General features: G+C 38.9%; 1 protein-coding gene across 1 annotated transcript in view; it reads left to right on the plus strand.

The window, feature by feature from the left end:
* The window catches only part of SLC1A4 (solute carrier family 1 member 4), a 43860-nt gene that overhangs the window by 14951 nt on the left and 10736 nt on the right, over positions 1-18173 (plus strand). Inside the window, exons 3-8 of the mRNA XM_060784410.2 lie at positions 1745-1807; positions 2729-2788; positions 6603-6769; positions 13000-13233; positions 15091-15285; positions 16842-16976. Coding sequence (XP_060640393.2) covers positions 1745-1807; positions 2729-2788; positions 6603-6769; positions 13000-13233; positions 15091-15285; positions 16842-16976 — 854 coding nt within the window. The remainder of the gene's footprint in view (positions 1-1744; positions 1808-2728; positions 2789-6602; positions 6770-12999; positions 13234-15090; positions 15286-16841; positions 16977-18173) is intronic.

An 18173-nucleotide genomic window follows, 5' to 3' on the forward strand; every position in this document is an offset into this window, starting at 1 on the left:
AAAAGCATTCTGAACCCCACCAACGATAGAATTGGGCCAAACCTCCCACACAGAACCCACATGTGGGCCACAGCAACTCATGGCAAGGGACAGCTAGTCTTTGCTATAATTTTAGAAAAACACATACACATTCATATGTATAATCAAGGCAACTCATCATGTACTTTCTATATGCCATAGTAAATAACCCTTCAGATTCTGCCCTGGTGACCCATGCTGTGATTGTAAGAAAAAAAGTGGGCAATATGCCCCAACCTGGAAAGTAACTTTTGGGCTACCAGTATCTTGCAACCAGTGTGGACACTCCAAAAAAGAAATATGTTGAATTTGAATGAACCATAGAAAATGCACTTGCAAACTAGTATTTTTTCAAGTGGAAGGTAAAGGTATAAGTGAATTCTGAGTGATTTTTCTGAAAAAGTCCAGTTCATATATATTTTCCATTAAGTTGGTATGCTTTCCATTCTTTGCATTGAAGCCCATACCATTATCAAGTGCTGTTTGATTATTTATCTTTTCCATTGGCACAAGTGTCATTTATTCCCTCCTCAAGCCCCTACAGTTGATTCTTCTGCCTTTTCACCAAATTCATAGTCCTTATGCAACTCTTTTGTGATCATTCACTGTCCCACACAATCTAGTTAGTGACTACAGCCAATTTTCTGGACTGTAGAAACACAAACCCAAAAGTTGACAGGCCATAATCTGACTAGCCAGGCATATTGCTGTGTCCTGAAAACCCTGGTCGGTTAAAAAAAATCCTGTCCTGCATTGGCCTCTTTTCTTTTAATTTTGTTTTTGTTATTCATGTAATAAGATCCAGGATTTCATTCAGAGGCTTCCCACTGTGTTCACACTGTCCTTATTAATTCAACACAGGTGCCTTAACAAAAATGTCAGTAAGTGATACCCTTTTTAAACAAAAGAGCCAGGCAAACGATTTAGTTAGCTGGCAACATCTACTGCACTTAAATAGGACTGAAATAGGAGCAAAATGTGGTACACACATGGGAACCAAGTCCACTGAGTTCAGATGGTTCTACTGCTCTCAAAGCTTTTTAAGGACAGCCTTCATTTTTATGTAGCTATGGCTTTGATCTTGCCCTTAGTCTACAATTTTAACTGGTGGGTAAGTCTTATGAGTACACCTGGTACATTCCCATTTTTTGATAATAGAACAACTTGAATATCTTTGTGATCTCTGATTGGCCATGCATGGCCCTGCTTCTAAAGTGCCAAAGGGTAGCCTTAAAAAGAAGCTAAAATGGGTTTGGGGAGAAATCTTTGTCCCAAAACTCGACCATTTGGACATGGCAATGTTTGACTGCCCCTTTCTCTTTCTGTGTACAATGGTAAAGATTAAATGGCTGGATGCCTTTATTCTCCCTTACGCAGACCAAAATGCCACTCTCCCCCCCCCCCCATAGATGTATTCTTACACACCGAATGTAAGCATCATTACTCATCATGCACAAGCAATTGGACCGCATTCAATAAGATGACACTAGTGTTAAGAGAACTTCATAGAGGTTTCAGGAAATAAGAGCCTTAAGTTGAGAAAGCATCTCTTTTTTCAGGAAAATGTATGCTTGAGCTCTTATTTTAACTGTATCATCTTACTAGAGTGTGTTGTAGTTTTCAAGATTACATCTAAGAAGCTTTGGGTGCCTCTTCCTAGATTGTATAACATTGATCTTGTATACAGCACATCAAATGTTAATTTTTTTTTGTTCTTCACTTCCAGTATGCTACTGACTATAAAGCAATAGTTAGAAATGCAACTACTGGAAATGGTACGATTGAAAAGGTAAGCAGTGCTTCTTTATTTGTCTTATTCATTGCCAACAAGTTTTAGATTAAATTTTTTAATGTATTTACAGTACATATAATAAATAAATAAATAAAATTATTTGTATCCACCTTCTCTCCCCAAAGGGATTCAGGGCAGCTTACAACAAGCAACAAATACAATAAATAATATCACAATAAATAATAAACAACAATAGCATTAAACAGTAGTTATTTGAGCAATCTTACAGCTTGTCCAGAAATTAGTCCCACATTGCTCAGTTCAGTAAGATGTACTCCCCGGAAAATGAGCACAGGAGTCCAGGCTCAGGGAATACTCAGATTTGTCATTGATACAAATGCGCACAGGAGAAAAGCATGTAGGCAATCTCTAGGCTTTAGATTTTAGAAACCATGGTTTCTCCAAACTAATAATACATTTTGGGAATAAAATCGGATTTCTTTATATCAGTGGTTCCCAACCTTTTTTTAGACCAGGGACCACTTTGACCAGGGTCCACTCTCCAACATTAGTACCAAAAGGGTTATGAATCAGTTTTTGGTCAATTTTAGATTCAGTTTGGGGTGCTGATTCAGAAATGTGCATTGGATCGACCATATCAGCTCTAGTTTCTGATACAGAATATATGCCGTGGTCAGTGATTAGGAAAGTGATTAGCATGAAAGGAGCAGAAATAAATAAAATAAAATACTGAAGAGGAAGGAGGCTTGTGGATCAGATTTTTGCCCTCGCAGCCCAGTGGTGCTCCATGGCCTACAGGTTAAGAACCTGTATCATCTATTCCAGCTTTATATCATCTATTCCACTGTCTGTTGGTTCCCATTACATATTGGAATTCTCAAAATGCATAAAATAACTTCTACATCTCTCAAATAGTATATAGAATACTTTATCAAAGTATTTCTTTTTTGTTCACAGTATATCATAGATTATAAAGCAGCAATAAATGCTAATCTTGGGAATGCCACCATTGAAAAGGTAAGCAATGCTTTGTTTCCACTTTAATTTTTTTGCAAATATGATTTACCTTACAATTAATCTTCAAAATGCTTAAAAATTAAAAAAAATATTGTCAGGGAATGTGATGAAGGACTGACAAAAACATGATGCAGGAAAAAAAGCACAAATGCCATCTTTTGCAGTAATCTGAAGCTTTTCTTACAATCAAATGTTTTTGGACAATACTCATTTTATAATTCTCCAGTTTTTGTTGCTCAGTGAAGCATTGACCTGTCAGGGTTTAAGGAAGAGAAAGTCCATTGCATCAGCTGTTGTGAATAAGTACTGCTTAGGCCTTGTTTATATAGCCAAAATGTAGACAAGTGGTAGAACAAAGTGAAAATAGTATTAAAAAATTCAGTTTCACTACCTCTGAGGATGCTTGCCATAGATGCAGGCGAAGCGTCAGGAGAGAATGCCTCTAGAACATGGCCATATAGCCCCAAAAAACCTACAACAACCCAATTTTCAGTTTGATTCTGCCTGTTAAAATATTGAGCTGCAAACCACAAGGACAAAGTGTCCAGAGCTGGACTTGTTTTTGAAATACAAATACTCATGTGTGCACACACTCATATACATTTTGAAACCACTTCCCTCCCTTTTGTTTTCTCTCATAAGATTTCAGTGTGCCTTTTGGACCTGAAACAATGTGGACTCTTCTCTTTCTTCAAATTCCACCCTAGGATTGGTGTGTCATGAGATTCTTTGTGTACCTTAGAAACCCAGCGTGAGATGTGGCTGGCTAACAGTGATGCTTTTGAACTGTTGTCCTTTCTAGTAGTTAAATATTTGGTTTGATTTCTAATTCCAACTAATTTTGGATTTTGGACAGTCTCTAAAAAGTTGAGCAAGATGTCTCTAAGTGTCTCCTCTTGGACATATTAATGTTGTGACTGGCACTATTTAGATCCATTTGGATAATTTTAAGGTTTTAAAAAATAAGAGCATTTACCTGGTCTCTTCTGAGGCATAGACCCATGTCAGTGCTTGAATTCGTGTTTCTTAGCAGAGCAGTCGTCCACCAATAGTCACTCATCTCCACAACATGGTATTTCACAATGTCTTGATTTCAGAACCTGTATGAGCCACTTATTTCACTGGGTGGACAAGATGCAACCTGCCAGATTGTTAAATCGTAATGCGATGAGCTCTAGCTAGCAAAGCAAATGGTAAAGCATGATGGGAGTTGCAGCTCAACATCATCTGGAATGCTGCACTTTCTCCCTTTGCATTAGGGCTTGCTATTACTCCAATTTATTTTAATTAGGCTTGATCAGGTGGGCTACCTCTAGTCAGTGTATAGCAAGGAGAAGTATACAGTCCTGAATTTCTGACTGAATTTCTGAATTTCTGTTTATTTATTTATTTATTTATTTACATTATTTCTATCCTGCCCATATCAGCCTGAAGGCGACTCAGGGCGACATACAAAGTTGGCACAATTCAATGCCATATATAAATACATACATTGATAAAAAGCAAAAAAGAAACATTACAATACATTTAGAAGGATCAAAACAATAATACCATTTTTAAAATTGTATTATTTATTAGTTTTATTGAGCATAAAACAGACAAATACAATTATTAGATAGCATTACACAGAATATGTGATGCTTCAGCCTGATTGTTGCCATTAGTCTTTTAATAGATCCTTCTCATCCAGTCATCTTTCACTGCCTTGAGATGAGATAATTAAAATGAAAAGGATGTGTCATCATTCAGTGGAGGCTGGGAGAAATGGCTTGTTGAAAATGGCTACATGTTTTGTAAAACATGTGAAAAGCCAGTCTCTTTTGCAAAGTTCCAAAAGTGTGGTCACCCAGTTGGTACTGACAACTGCCCTTAGCTGCTCTCCTTTGAGGTGGAGCATGAAGGGGGGGAAGCCTCTGCTACAATTTTCCTAGAATTGTAGAAAATTAGAAGTGCAAAAGGTTCTCTTGCTTTCTGTGAGGCAGTTGAGAGGGACCACTCTTTCAGGTTGTCTGAGGGCCAGACTGGAAGAGGGTAACTTTTCACTTGTAGACACTTCTTTGTGTCAAGCTCGGCTGGAGACATTCAGGGACAGCAGTGGTTCCTTTTAAAGGTTACCTTCAGAGCCCAATACAAAGTTTGTGGACATATAGGTCTTGCTCAACCACCCCTAATTTCCAGGAGAAGAGAGGTCAGCACCATCGGACATTTCATAAGTTCCTCTTTCTTCTGGAAAAATGATTAGAGCAAGAAAAGGTCCTGAAATGTGCCAAGAGATAAGTGAGACATTGATGAATTTGAGGTAATGGGAGTGACTTGGCCACAAATAAAGACGGGGTAGAAAATGTGTAGACCCCAATTATAAATTAATCTTTGGGGACATGTATAGCTCTTTGAGCTAGAGATGTCTTTTATTCTTCAGCTTATTATAGGAAAAAACTACCGCTTCTTTGATCCTTTGTTTTGACACCACTTGGTTTCATGATGCAGTATTTGAAACATGAAGAACTTCTTTGTTTCATATGATTTTATTCGAATGTGTTCATCAAGAATTACAGTGTTAGGGTTTTCTCTTCTCGGGGTACTGTAGGGCTTTTTATTTCCATTACTTTTATTTATTTGGAACCAACCAAAACATTTCCTGCACCTGATTCCACTGGTGCCTATTCAGACATCAGCTATAATAATTTCAGGGGGTGAGGAGGAGGCTTCTTCCTTATGCAGCTATTCAGTGAAGTCCAATAGAAGCAATCTCAAAATTCAGTTTAAGCATTGTGTGTGAAAAGAGCATTCATTAGTCTTGAAAAATGCTGTCTTGGCATTGATTTTTTAAATGGAAGAATCTGAGTACAGTCTTTTATCCTTGTCCTCTATAAAAACAAACTTCATAAATCTGCAAACTGATCGTAATCTGATACGTGGATCATGTATAAACAATTGGAATTATGTTGCATTTTATATGCTCTCACACATGAGAAAAATAACTTCAGCTACTCCACAGAAAGAGAGGAAATGTACAAAGTATACTAATGTGCTGGACACTACTCCAAATTTGGTCTAAATAAGGCTGATCAAGGCAGAATTATTCTTTATGCTGTGTTTACAGACTGAATGGTTAAGTGGACAAGCCTTATACAATGTGCTTGATTTTTTATTTATTATTTCTGTTGTTATATTGTGTTGTCCTGTTGTGTTTTTATGGTTTATATTTTAACTGATTTTAATTTTTTATGGTTTCATCACCTTTTTGTTGTTTTTTTTTAATGTCTGGCCAATTTTTTTAAAAATGTTAGTTATCTCGAGCTCAAAATTGGAAAGGGTTTTGGAAAGTGAGTGAGAGAATACATGTTGAAATGCTATATTTCTTCTCCACCTTGAACAAAATATGCAATGTAGAAGTAATTTTTCACCAGTCACCTCTATATGAAAGCAATTCAAGTTACATTTGTGTAGTTATATCTGCTACTACTTTGCATTAAAACAACCATTACGACTCATCCTTCTCTTTTTTTCAAATAATGTAGGTCATTTATAATGTTTCTGGCATAGCTGCATATGGCATCACAGAAGTTCTGCTTCTTATTTTTAAGATTTTGGCTAATAGAGGATTCACCATTTCATTCTTCTGAAAGTCATTGCTTCTGTTGAAGATTTGCTATTTCTAGTTTTAATAATTTTACAATATTTTGTATGCTATTTTCACCCATTCTGTAGCTTTCCACAATTAACACCATGATTAAAAGAGAAAAAGCAAAAGCATCTTGCGGATCTAGGTTCATTTAAGACACATGACCTTATGACTATTTCTTTATTTCAGTTTCCAGTTGGCACCGAGACTGAAGGGATGAATATCCTGGGACTTGTCCTTTTTGCTCTGGTTTTGGGGGTAGCCTTGAAAAAGCTCGGTCCTGAAGGGGAGGAACTCATTCGTTTCTTTAATTCATTCAATGAAGCCACCATGGTCTTGGTGTCCTGGATTATGTGGTAAGTGTTCTTTCAAACAATACACTCTGAAATACTTCTGCCCTACTCATTACTAACACTATCTGTCAAGTCAGCCTAAGGAGGACTCCAAAATATTTGGCATTTTACTTGAACATAAAATTATCTGCTCACTTTCTTTGTTTCAGCTATACTGACCATTTAAGTCAGTGTAGATTTAGATCAGCCGTGTGGTACTACACAATTGTTTGATTTGCTTTGTTTATTGCTGTGTTATGTTTTCTATTGTATTGTGTTTTGTGGCTTCGGCCCGTGTAAGCCGCATCGAGTCCTTCGGGAGATGCTAGCGGGGTACAAATAAAGTTAATAATAATAATAATAATAATACTACACACCTCACAGGGTCTGTCTGGGATAACGTAAGACAAGGCCATCTTGTCACACATTACCCAAAGTCAGGAGAAATTCCTAATTATGCCCCAGAATTCAGATTTTCCACTGACTTAGGGGCAATGAGGACAGTTAGACTGGTTCTCAACCAGAACCAAGTGCAGTTGTCCCAACTGCCATCACCCATCTCGAGTGGCCAGGGGACGGGGATTTCCATCCCTGTCATCCCTTCTCTTCTGTGTTGTGGTCTCCAACCATGAAAGAGCACCTGCCTTTTCCCCATCGCTTGCTCTGATGCCAGCCAGAGTGATGTGGAATGTTGTCATGAGCAAGGATTCCCATCACTCTGAATGATATCAAAGCTGAGGTTTACGTAAACAAAAGCAAAATAAGCCAAAAAACATATTTCATTCATAAAGAAAACTAAAGTCTCAAGTCTTTCAAAGTCCAGTCAGAGTGGCAGAACTGCAAAACACAAATTGATAACAAGGTGATGCCATGGTCAAGAGTACAATTAATGAAGACAAGCCGAGGAGTGCAAATTCAGGTCAGGAACAACAACAAACAATAGCCAAGGTCACAGACCAAAAGTCAAATGCCAGGAGTTCAATTATCAGGGTGCATCAGTCAAAGGCCTGCTATCCAGGAATACAAACCACAGTTAGATCAGAAGTCAAGGCAGAAATTCAGGAATGCAAACTGAAGTCAAAGTCCATAAAGCAGAGGCAGAAATTCAGGAATACAAACGGTCTGAAGCAAGACTACAAGGAAACCAAGGTCAGAATCCAGAAATCCCATCAATCTATACAATCTTAATGAGATGCTAGAATTTAGAGCCATTCAAGTTCAACTGGGAACAAAAAGGTAATAAATTGCATAGGGAACAAAATCCAGTTTTAGTCTTTAGATCTGAGGCAGGCAGGGACTGATGGGGAAAGAGAATTTTTCAATCAGAGGCTTGATAGTATGATAGTGCCGTAGAGGTAAGCTAATGCCGTATTTCATTGTATAATAGCCCCCCCCCCCCCTTTGTTGGGAAGGTATCAGAATTGTATTTTTGGTTTTCTCACATAATAGTCACACCCGTGACTCAGATATTCTTCTTGGGAAACATCTATACTCTAGCTTGACATACAGAGATAATGTGTTTTATATAAATATATATTATAAGGAGCAGTATATTACATCTTCTTTCCACTTTTTTTTTTTACAAAACAGACAAAAGCTTATCAGTATCTGCTTGAGTGCTCCCTTTCAGGAAAACTGACACCATGGCATGAATGTGTGCTTGAGTGCATTTTCAGTGTTTAGAAATGAAATCTGAGCCAGTGAATACAACCTCTCTCTCTCAATTTAGACTCACTTATATCTTTAGTACTCCTCAGATAAGAATTACTGGAGTGCACAGGGGATCGGTAGTTGCTATTATGTAGGCGCCATGTCAGCTGTTGTATATTTCTTATTTGGAAAAGAGAAGTGTTCCTTCAAAGTCCATCTTACCCAGTAACCAGAATGTGGCCTGACTTCTTCAATATGTATGCCTGTGGATAGGGAGATCACATTATTTCTGATGTAGTGTATATTGTCAGTTTAATGATAAAGCTGTATATGTTGTAGCCAGAAAAGGGTTGCAGCCTTGTGTTTCAAACTGGGGGTGGGAGTGGAAGGAATGCCAGGGACTGTAGGATACTGGAGAACTGGGTAGAGAGGGCTTTTTTTGTGGAGGTCTTACCTTGATCAGCAGTAAAGAGTTCCAAAGGATCTATGGTAGTGTGTTTGGATCTATTGGATCAAAAACTAGGCTCCTGTAGAGACTCTGCACTTGTGCCACTGATGGCTGTCTTTATCTATAATTGACTTGCATGTGGAAATGTCCTTATGTGAGCGGTCCCCTGTATCCATCTACAGTGCTTCTGGTTTTCACTGTCCAGCACCCTCCATCCTATCTGCCATTATGACGAGCAGCATCAACAGAGCCTGCCACTCTATTGGCTCTACAGGTCTCTGGTGAAAGCTCTACCCAAGCTTACCTCTGGAAACCAGCATACCTTATTTCCCATCACTTTGGAATCAATAGGAAAGAAATGATAAAGAGAGGAATGGCAGCAGAAGGCAGCTTAAGGGTCAACTGCTCTCACCACCTTCTAACCAGCATGAGCTTAGAAAATGATTGTTCCTCCCCATGCAGACTCTTCTCCCCATAAGATAGCAATGTAAACTAGCTGAATGTTTCCACTAAAGCCAATGAGCTTTTTTTTAGCCTTGACTTAATTTTTCCTGACTTACCCTGAACCAGATGTGTATGTATTGGGCCTTAATTTTTCTGCTTGGATTAATATATGATAATTATAAATTAACTTAAAATACCTTGGAGAAACTGCCATAGCACTGCTTTGCACAGCCAATGTCCTTCTAAGTGGTTTTGGTTACATCTGAAACCCGACGAATAGATTATATCCTGAATTGTCGAAGGCTTTCATGGCCGGAATCACTGGGTTGTTGTAGGTTTTTTCGGGCTATATGGCCATGTTCTAGAGGCATTTTCTCCTGATGTTTCGCCTGCATCTATGGCAAGCATCCTCACCTCACTACTTCTGAGGATGCTTGCCATAGATGCAGGCGAAACATCAGGAGAAAATGCCTCTAGAACATGGCCATATAGCCCGAAAAAACCAACAACAACCCAGATTATATCCTGCCTAAATGCAGAGAGCTCAAGACACACAAATGTTGTTTATAACATTGAACCCATTTACTTTTCTCCTGTTTGATTCTCCTGTCTGGTTTATTTGCCAAACTCCATCTTCCTTCTTGATAATAGTATTTAGGATTACAGTTAAGGTAACTTGGGGCAATGGTGAACCATCAGGGAATTGCCTTGCTCCTCTGGGCCACCAAGTGAGGATACACATTTCAGGACAAATAGCACTGAAAGGGGATTTTTGTGTGTGGGGAACCTTTAAAGCATCGGCTTACATTATTGCCCATTCTCAGCTAGCTCCAGGGCTTCCTGGTTTGGCATGAAGATTTTTGCACATAGGTTGTTCTTGTGCATTATCAGTGTACCCAAAAGCCAAGAGTGATGGGAGGAGAATAAAAAGAAAGACTGGGGAGGCACGTATTATGGGATTTGTAGCAAGGCAAGAAACCAAGTGCCAATATTGTAAGTCACGAGACTTCTTTCACACAAAGCACCATCTTATAGGACTAAGGAAAAAATCCCCAAGGTGTCATGGAGTCTTCTAGAAGCCTTTGGATATGACAAATTATTATTATTATTATTATTATTATTATTATTATTATTATTATTAACTGCGTTTCTATACCGCTTTTCTCACCCCTGGGGGAACTCAAAGTGGTTTACAACACAATAAATGGCAAATTCAAAGCCTCACATATATACAAAAGTATCACATATCCAAGTCAGTAACATATAACTATAGAAAATAACCATTAAAACTATAAAAACATCAAGCATAGACATAAGCGTGAAACATATTATTGTTGCATTAACAATGTAGACCCGTTCTCTCTCCCCCTCCCCAACTCTCTCTCCATAGAGTTTCAGCCTTTCTTTTTATACCCTCTCTGCTCCCCCCCCCCCCCCCCCCAATACCATCAGACAAAAATTATTTAGGTACAGATTGAATATAAAATGGGGAAGGTAAAAAAAAAAAAACATGTCCTGGGTCTTCTTGCGGGATGGTAAATGTCATATGGGGTCCTTGGGGCAGGTGAAGGGAGAGTCTTATCTAATGATGGTAGTAGGCTACTGATCATAAAAGTCCAGAGGAGCATAGATTTTATCAGTAGTGGTGTCATAAGTCAGGTGTGAGCTATCACTTGCCAGTAAACTGAGGATGGGGAGGGGCACTGAAGTGTAGCTGCTGCCGAGGAGAGTTGGTGTGTAGGCTTCACTTTCCACTCTGGAGGAACCAAAGTCTTCTGCTGTCCTTTTCACGTCCTCTTTGCTGGCAGCTGGTGGGAGGGGGCAGCGAGGTAAAACAAAGCCATGTAAAACTCATTGTGATACTCCATGGGGTGCAAGACCTAATGGTAACTGTAACTAAGGGTGTGTTTTGACAGCTGCCAGGCCATTGTAAAATGTCTTGTCCCCACACCTTGAGTTTGGGTTGCCATATATAATAAAGATCAAAGGATATCTGGGCAGGGTGGACGAACAATCACACCACTGCCACCAATATAGCGAAATTAAAGGCTGATCCTATGTTGAATATACAAGTGACTGAATGTTCTTGGTAGTATTAGCCGCCACCACCTCAGAATTAGTGGCCTGAGGAACCAAAAGTGTGAATGTGTTATAGGTAAGGGGTGTTTGAGTTCTTGATCTTTTATGGCTTTCTCACTAGCTGACTGGACTTTAAAATGGGTTTGACAGAATGAGTTCTGAGGAAATGGATAGATTGAGGCATACACCAGTTAAAAGTTAACTAGAAAGAGTTTATTGAACTTTATATTAACAACAACTCATAGAAATGAGAGGTACAGAAGCGTGATTCAGTTGCAGAAACTTGGTTACTTAAATAAATAGTTCCCCTGACAGAAAAGCTTTTAACAACCGTGAGACTCCTTAAACATACTGTTCTAACTTTAGACACAGTATCCTTGGAGAACAGATCCCTATCTGTCTCCACCACAGGGTAGTAAGCTCTGGAGACAAATCTTTCTTTTACTGGCTCTCACAGCACAGTAAAATCCCAGCCTTTTGTCTCAGCCTACTCCCTAAACTTAAGGCTCACTAAAAGCTCTTCTTTTTCTGTCAGATCCCTGCTGTAACTCCCTATCTTAAAAATCACAACCTTCTCTGTCTCAAGTCAAGACCCTTCTCTCCACTGTGTCAAAACTGGCAGCTTATTTTCCCTCTCTAAACCAACTCCTCCCCCAATTGCTATACCCAATCAGGAGTCAGCTTGACTCCTCCTCCTGCTCTGCCTACCCTCCAAGATGACAGCCACTGTCATATAGGCTTCGGCTTAGCCGTCTAAAAGGTAGTTTTCTTTACACCATATTATCTGGTTAGCTAGATGTTGTCCACTTGTTCTTTTCCATAATAGTTTCTGGGCCCATTTCTCTCACGGCCAGTTCTGATCCGCTTCTAAACCCTCATCTGCTCTTCTGTGACATCAAAAGTTCACAGTCCTGGTCGCATCACAAGGGTTCTGATTATTTCTGATTATTTATTGAAACCAAAACTGGTGACATGGAAATGCCAACTGAATATTTAGCACCATGCCTGCTCCTTCTGAAGAAGTTGTCTTCCACAATTACCCTAAGCAGTGTTTTTTTCAGAAACCTTTTAATCATCTGCTTTTCATCTTTTTGATTAAGATCACATTATTGAAACCAGTTAAAAGCTGTGACATTGGAATGACTTGCTCTGAGTCTGGCAGAGGTTGAAGTATTTGAAAGGGGGAAGAAAAGGAGAGATATTGGTCCCGAAGCATGAAACAAATCATTTGAAAAACATGACGTTTGAAACCAGGATTTTATATTAGCTGTAATTATGGATTTGTAACAGTGCAACTTAAGGCTTTTACTCTCGAATAATTCATGTATTGTGATAGGTGATGGGTTTTTCTCTCAGACCTTATACTAAGCCAACACTCTAAATGAATCAGTCACCACATAATCCTCCCCTTTGTAGATTATGGGCACACAACTTGGCTCCCTAATGAAGAGAAGTGCTTTGTATAAAAACTGCCCTGCACAAAGATTAAAGGATCAAACAATTAAACTCAAAATTTAGGATCAGAAACAACCAGACCGTTAAATTGTATTCTCACTGCCTTAAGTTCTATGTCAGGGAAAAGTTGGGATATAAATACAACACAAACTAATGTTTAATGCTGATGTTTGTACAGGTATGTTCCTTTTGGCATTATGTTTCTTGTTGGAAGCAAGATCGTGGAAATGGATGATATTGTCGTGCTGGTGACGAGTCTTGGAAAATATATTTTTGCTTCAATTCTGGGCCATGTTATCCACGGAGGGATCGTTTTACCACTTATTTACTTCGCAATCACACGCAGAAACCCTTTCAGATTCCTGTTAGGACTTATAACACCACTTACAACTGCCTTTGCTACTTGTTCCAGGTAGGTTGATTTTTGCTTTCATTTATGAAAGAGGAGTAAGTTACTATTCTGAATTATTACATTTTAGACTCATGCCTTCCTGATGTCTCTTCATAGTTTTTATGCATGAGAAAGGACTTTTTAGGGAGAATAGTACCCTGGTTCTCTAAGGATGCATCTGTACTGTAAAATTGATGAAGTTTATTTATTTATTATGTATTTATTTAAAACATTTATATTCCGCCCTTCTCACCCCGAAGGGGACTCAGAGCGGAGCACAACATATACACGGTAAACATTCAATGCCGGGACACAAATTCACATACAATACACAAACATTAAAAACATTTATCAAAATATTAAAATACACCATTTAAAATCATCCTAGTCATCTGCATCAAGTCTAATTGACCTGGTCATCTTTCCTATTGACACTTTATCACCCTGTCCCAAAAGCTTGGTCCCACAGCCAAGTTTTTACCATTCTTCTAAAGGACAGGAGGGAGGGGGCTGACCTGATCTCACCAGGAAGGGAGTTCCATAGCCGGGGAGCAATCACCGAAAAGGCCCTGTCTCTCGTCCCCACCAATCGTGCCTGTGACAATGGCAGGACGGAAAGCAGGGCCTCCTCGGAGAATCTTAATCTCCATGATGGTTCATAGAGGGAAATGCGTTTGGACAGGTAATTTGGGCCGGGGCCGTTTAGGGCTTTATAGGTCAAAGTCAACACTTTGAATTGTGCCCGGTAGCAAACTGGCAGCCAGTGGAGCTGGTGTAACATGGGAGTTGTATGCTCCCTGTATGCCACCCCAGTTATTAACCTGGCTGCCTCTCATTGGACTAGTTGAAGCTTCCGAGCAGTCTTCAAAGGCAATCCCACGTAGAGTGTGTTGCAGTAGTCTATCCTAGATGTAATGAGAGTGTGGACCACCGTGGCCAAGTCTGACTTCCCAAGGTACGGGCGCAGCTGGCACACAAGTTTCAATTGTGTGTACGCTCCCCTGGCCACCGCTGCAACCTGGGATTCCAGGCTCAGTGATGGATCCAGGAGAATTCCCAAGCTGCGAACCTGTGCCTTCAGGGGGAGTGTGACCCCATCCAGCACAGGTTGCGACCCTATATCCTGTTTGGCTTTGCAACTGACTAGGAGGACCTCTGTCTTGTCTGAATTCAACTTCAGTTTGCTTGCCCTCATCCAGACCATCTCTGCGGCCAGGCACCGGTTCAGGACTTGGACAGCATCTTTAGCATTGTGTTCCCTGTCTCAATTGAATCATGGGAGATGTAGTTTTCTAAGGTTTTAGCCTTCTCTGACAGAGTTCTGGTGCTTGACAAAACTCCATATCCCAGTATTGCATGGCATTGAGTCAATGCAGTGAAACTTGTGCCAAACTGCATTCATTCTACAGTATAGTTATAGTAAATCCACATACATATGTGTTTTAATACACTGAGGACAAGGTTTCATGACTAGGAGTTTAAATACCCTGAAAGAATAAGCATGTCTGTTGTCAGAGCAGAGATGTTTAACTATTAGGCAATGATATTATTTGTCTTGTGCCTCCAAAGCAAACATTGGAATTTTGTCCAATATTTTCCTAGAAAATTGTTCTTTAAATTAGTCATAATACCACTGAAGCAGAAATAATAATAAAGAATGTGCTATAGATCTCCCTTTTGTTTTGTTACAAGATTTGATTGTATCCTTTGGACATGAAAAATGTAAAGGTCTTTTCTAGTGACCTAAAACAGCACGTATCTGGAATGCTGCGTAATGTACTCAGACTGACCAAGAGATTTGGCTTCTAGGATAGTTTATGTTTTCAGGTTAGAAGACCCTTTCATGACCTGCTCTTGTGCTTCTCTTGAAACATTTAGCTCTGCAACTCTTCCGTCAATGATCAAATGCATTGAAGATAACAATGGAGTAGACAAACGAATTAGCAGGTTTATTTTGCCCATTGGTGCAACTGTTAACATGGATGGAGCTGCAATATTCCAGTGCATAGCTGCTGTCTTTATTGCTCAACTGAACAACTACAGTCTCAATATTGGACAGATCTTTACCATTCTGTAAGTTGTAGTTCAAGCCAGTGCTCCCCTATAGTCAAATGCTATGTTGTTTTTATTTATTGCATGTCGACAACAGAATTTTCCAGTTAATATGGATTTACTGATTAAATTCCTGTTCCCCTTATTTTGTCTGATTCTTATGCTCTTTGGTTAATCTACAGTTTAGAAAATTCATGGTGGGAAGGTGGCAAATGGAGTGAGGGGCTTGTGCTTTGGCAGGCCATGGAAAAACAGGCAGAGGGGCATCAGCAAGGAGGAGGAGACAGACCTAGATAAGCAGCAGCTACAAACTTGCAAATAATCAAATCCACAAAAGAGAAATCTTCAAATATGTGTAGCCAAATGTAATTCAAATATAAAAGAAAGCAGCAGCTAGATATGCAAATACAGGTATCCATTCTTGCCTGGAAGTAAGTTCCAGTGAACCAAATGGGCCTTTGTGGTGAAGTGTGAATTTTAACCTACAGTCATGTATAATTATAGGTAGGTGTTTAAAGGGGTAAGTATTTAAAATAGCATAACTAGGGGGATGGTAGCCAGCTCAGCTCACTCTGAGATGGGTTGCCATGGAAAAAGGGGATGAGCCAACTGCCACTTGGCAAGAGCAGGCATTTTATATAGGCAGTCTGTGGTCAGAGAACCTCAGGGAAAGCTGGTTCTACTATGTTGAGAGAATCAGGAAAGTTTAGGCTTTTAACCTGTGTGGTTTAGATAGGTCAAGTTGACTTATTTAGATTAGTAGTTAGGGTTTGAGTAAAAAGGGGAAGAGAACCCCAGTAAGAATCTTTACTGTAACAGAGATAACAGAGGGAAAGAATAGGCTAATACCTGGAGTGATCTGTTAAGGAAAGAAACACATTTCGAAGGAAATAAGTTTAAAACTTGTCTAGTGGAGGGAACAGTCCTCTTAAGAGTTGTTTTATGAAAGGTTATAAATGTAACCACTAAAGGAATGTACCTCTAGGAGTTAAGAAACATTGAAACCATTAAGCGTCTATACTTCAATAAACTTACTACAGTTTCTCTTAAATCCAAGCCTCTGTTTCGTATACTTTTGAGTCAAGCCGCACTACACATCAAAGGAAGATAAACAAACTATTACAGGCTAGTGGCTGTGTTACCAATTTTGAAGATTCGTTACAAATTGTAGGAGACCCTGACAAGTCAGTAACGGCTTTACAACTGGTGGCGTCGTTACAGCCTTATACCTTAGACATGTAGGATTGCATTCTAAGCTTACAATCCAACACACAAGTGTTTTGTTTTGTCTTGGTTTTTTTTAACGTTCATTGTACATTGCAGAGAGAGAGCTGTACTTTTGAACTGGGAACATGATAAACGTGTTTAAGCCTACTGCTGGTAATACACTTAGGATGTACAACAAGGATTAGAATTTGCATTACAAAACAGCATCGCTTCTTTAGTGGATAAGCTTCTCAGACCAGTGTGCAGGAAGGAGAAAATATGCATGATGGCAAAAGGACATATTTTGCATATCCCTGATCAATATGTCCAATTTCGGCACAATAGTAACTAATGCTAATTCTCATTGACAGTGTTACTGCAACGGCATCCAGCGTAGGAGCTGCTGGAATCCCGGCTGGAGGAGTCCTAACCATAGCTATTATCTTGGAGGCCATTGGACTTCCCACTAATGATATTTCTCTCATATTGGCAGTGGACTGGATTGTGTAAGTACCAAATAATCAGATGTAGTTAGAGAGCATATCACTTTGGTCATGCTACCAAAGACTGTTGATGTAATCTTCTGATGAAAGGGCCACATGAGAGAAAGATAAACAAGAAAATAATTAAAAGTTTGGGGCCTGAGTTACAAGATGGGACCATACGTATACCTAATGTTAATTTAAACAATTTTATTAAGGACCAAACTAAATGCTAAGGCACAGTTTCAGGTGTGGGATAATTTGGGTTTTCCATCCAATTTGAAGTGTGTTTTATACTGCAAACCTAAGACCCAGCAGTTGAAACCACATATGGAAAAGTGGATGGAGGCAGATGCAAAATGGTGGCTAAGGAGGCAGGGTCATTTGCCTACTGCACTCCATGATACCTCACCCAGCAAGGCAGGGAATCTTCTTCCATACTGGCCACTAAAGTTCATTGACATATGTGTACAAGCAGTATGGAGAAGGAAGTACCCAATTCAGGTTGTAGGGTTTGAGCATAGCTATTTCCCCTTATGAGTAACCCTGCTCCATTTCTCATTATGCCCCTTGTCTGGAGAGTGAACTGTCTCTTAAATATGTTTTTAATTAGAAGATGCAATTGATTTAAGTTTTATTGTTCTTGTTATGGTTTTTATATTATGTATTGATGTTTTTAAACGTTTTATGGTGTTGTTGGACATTGAATTTTTGCCTCTGTAAACCACCCTGAGTCGCCTGAGGGCTGAGAAAGGTGGTATACAAATATAGTAAATAATAACTACCGTATATACTTGAGTATAAGCCGACCCGAATATAAGCCGAGGCACCTAATTTTACCACAAAAAATGGCGAAATGGATTGACTCAAATATAACCCAATGGTGGGAAATGCAGCATTTACAGGTCAATTTCAAAATAAAAATAGATACCAATAAAATTACATTAATTGAGGCATCAGTTGGTTAAATGTTTTTGAATATTTACATAAAACTGTAATTCAACATAAGACTGTCCATCTCTGATTTAACCTTCTTCAATGTAAATATGCTTATATATCCTTCCAATAATAATTAATTGAGTAAAATAATAATAATAGTAATAATAATAATAGTAATAGAGTCAAATAATAAATGTAATAATAACAATAATAGAGTAAAATAAATGTAACAGTAACAGTAATAAATAGAGTAAAATAATAAATGTAATAACAACAATAATA

Source organism: Anolis sagrei, chromosome 1, assembly GCF_037176765.1.
Source record: "Anolis sagrei isolate rAnoSag1 chromosome 1, rAnoSag1.mat, whole genome shotgun sequence".
NCBI lineage: Eukaryota > Metazoa > Chordata > Lepidosauria > Squamata > Dactyloidae > Anolis > Anolis sagrei.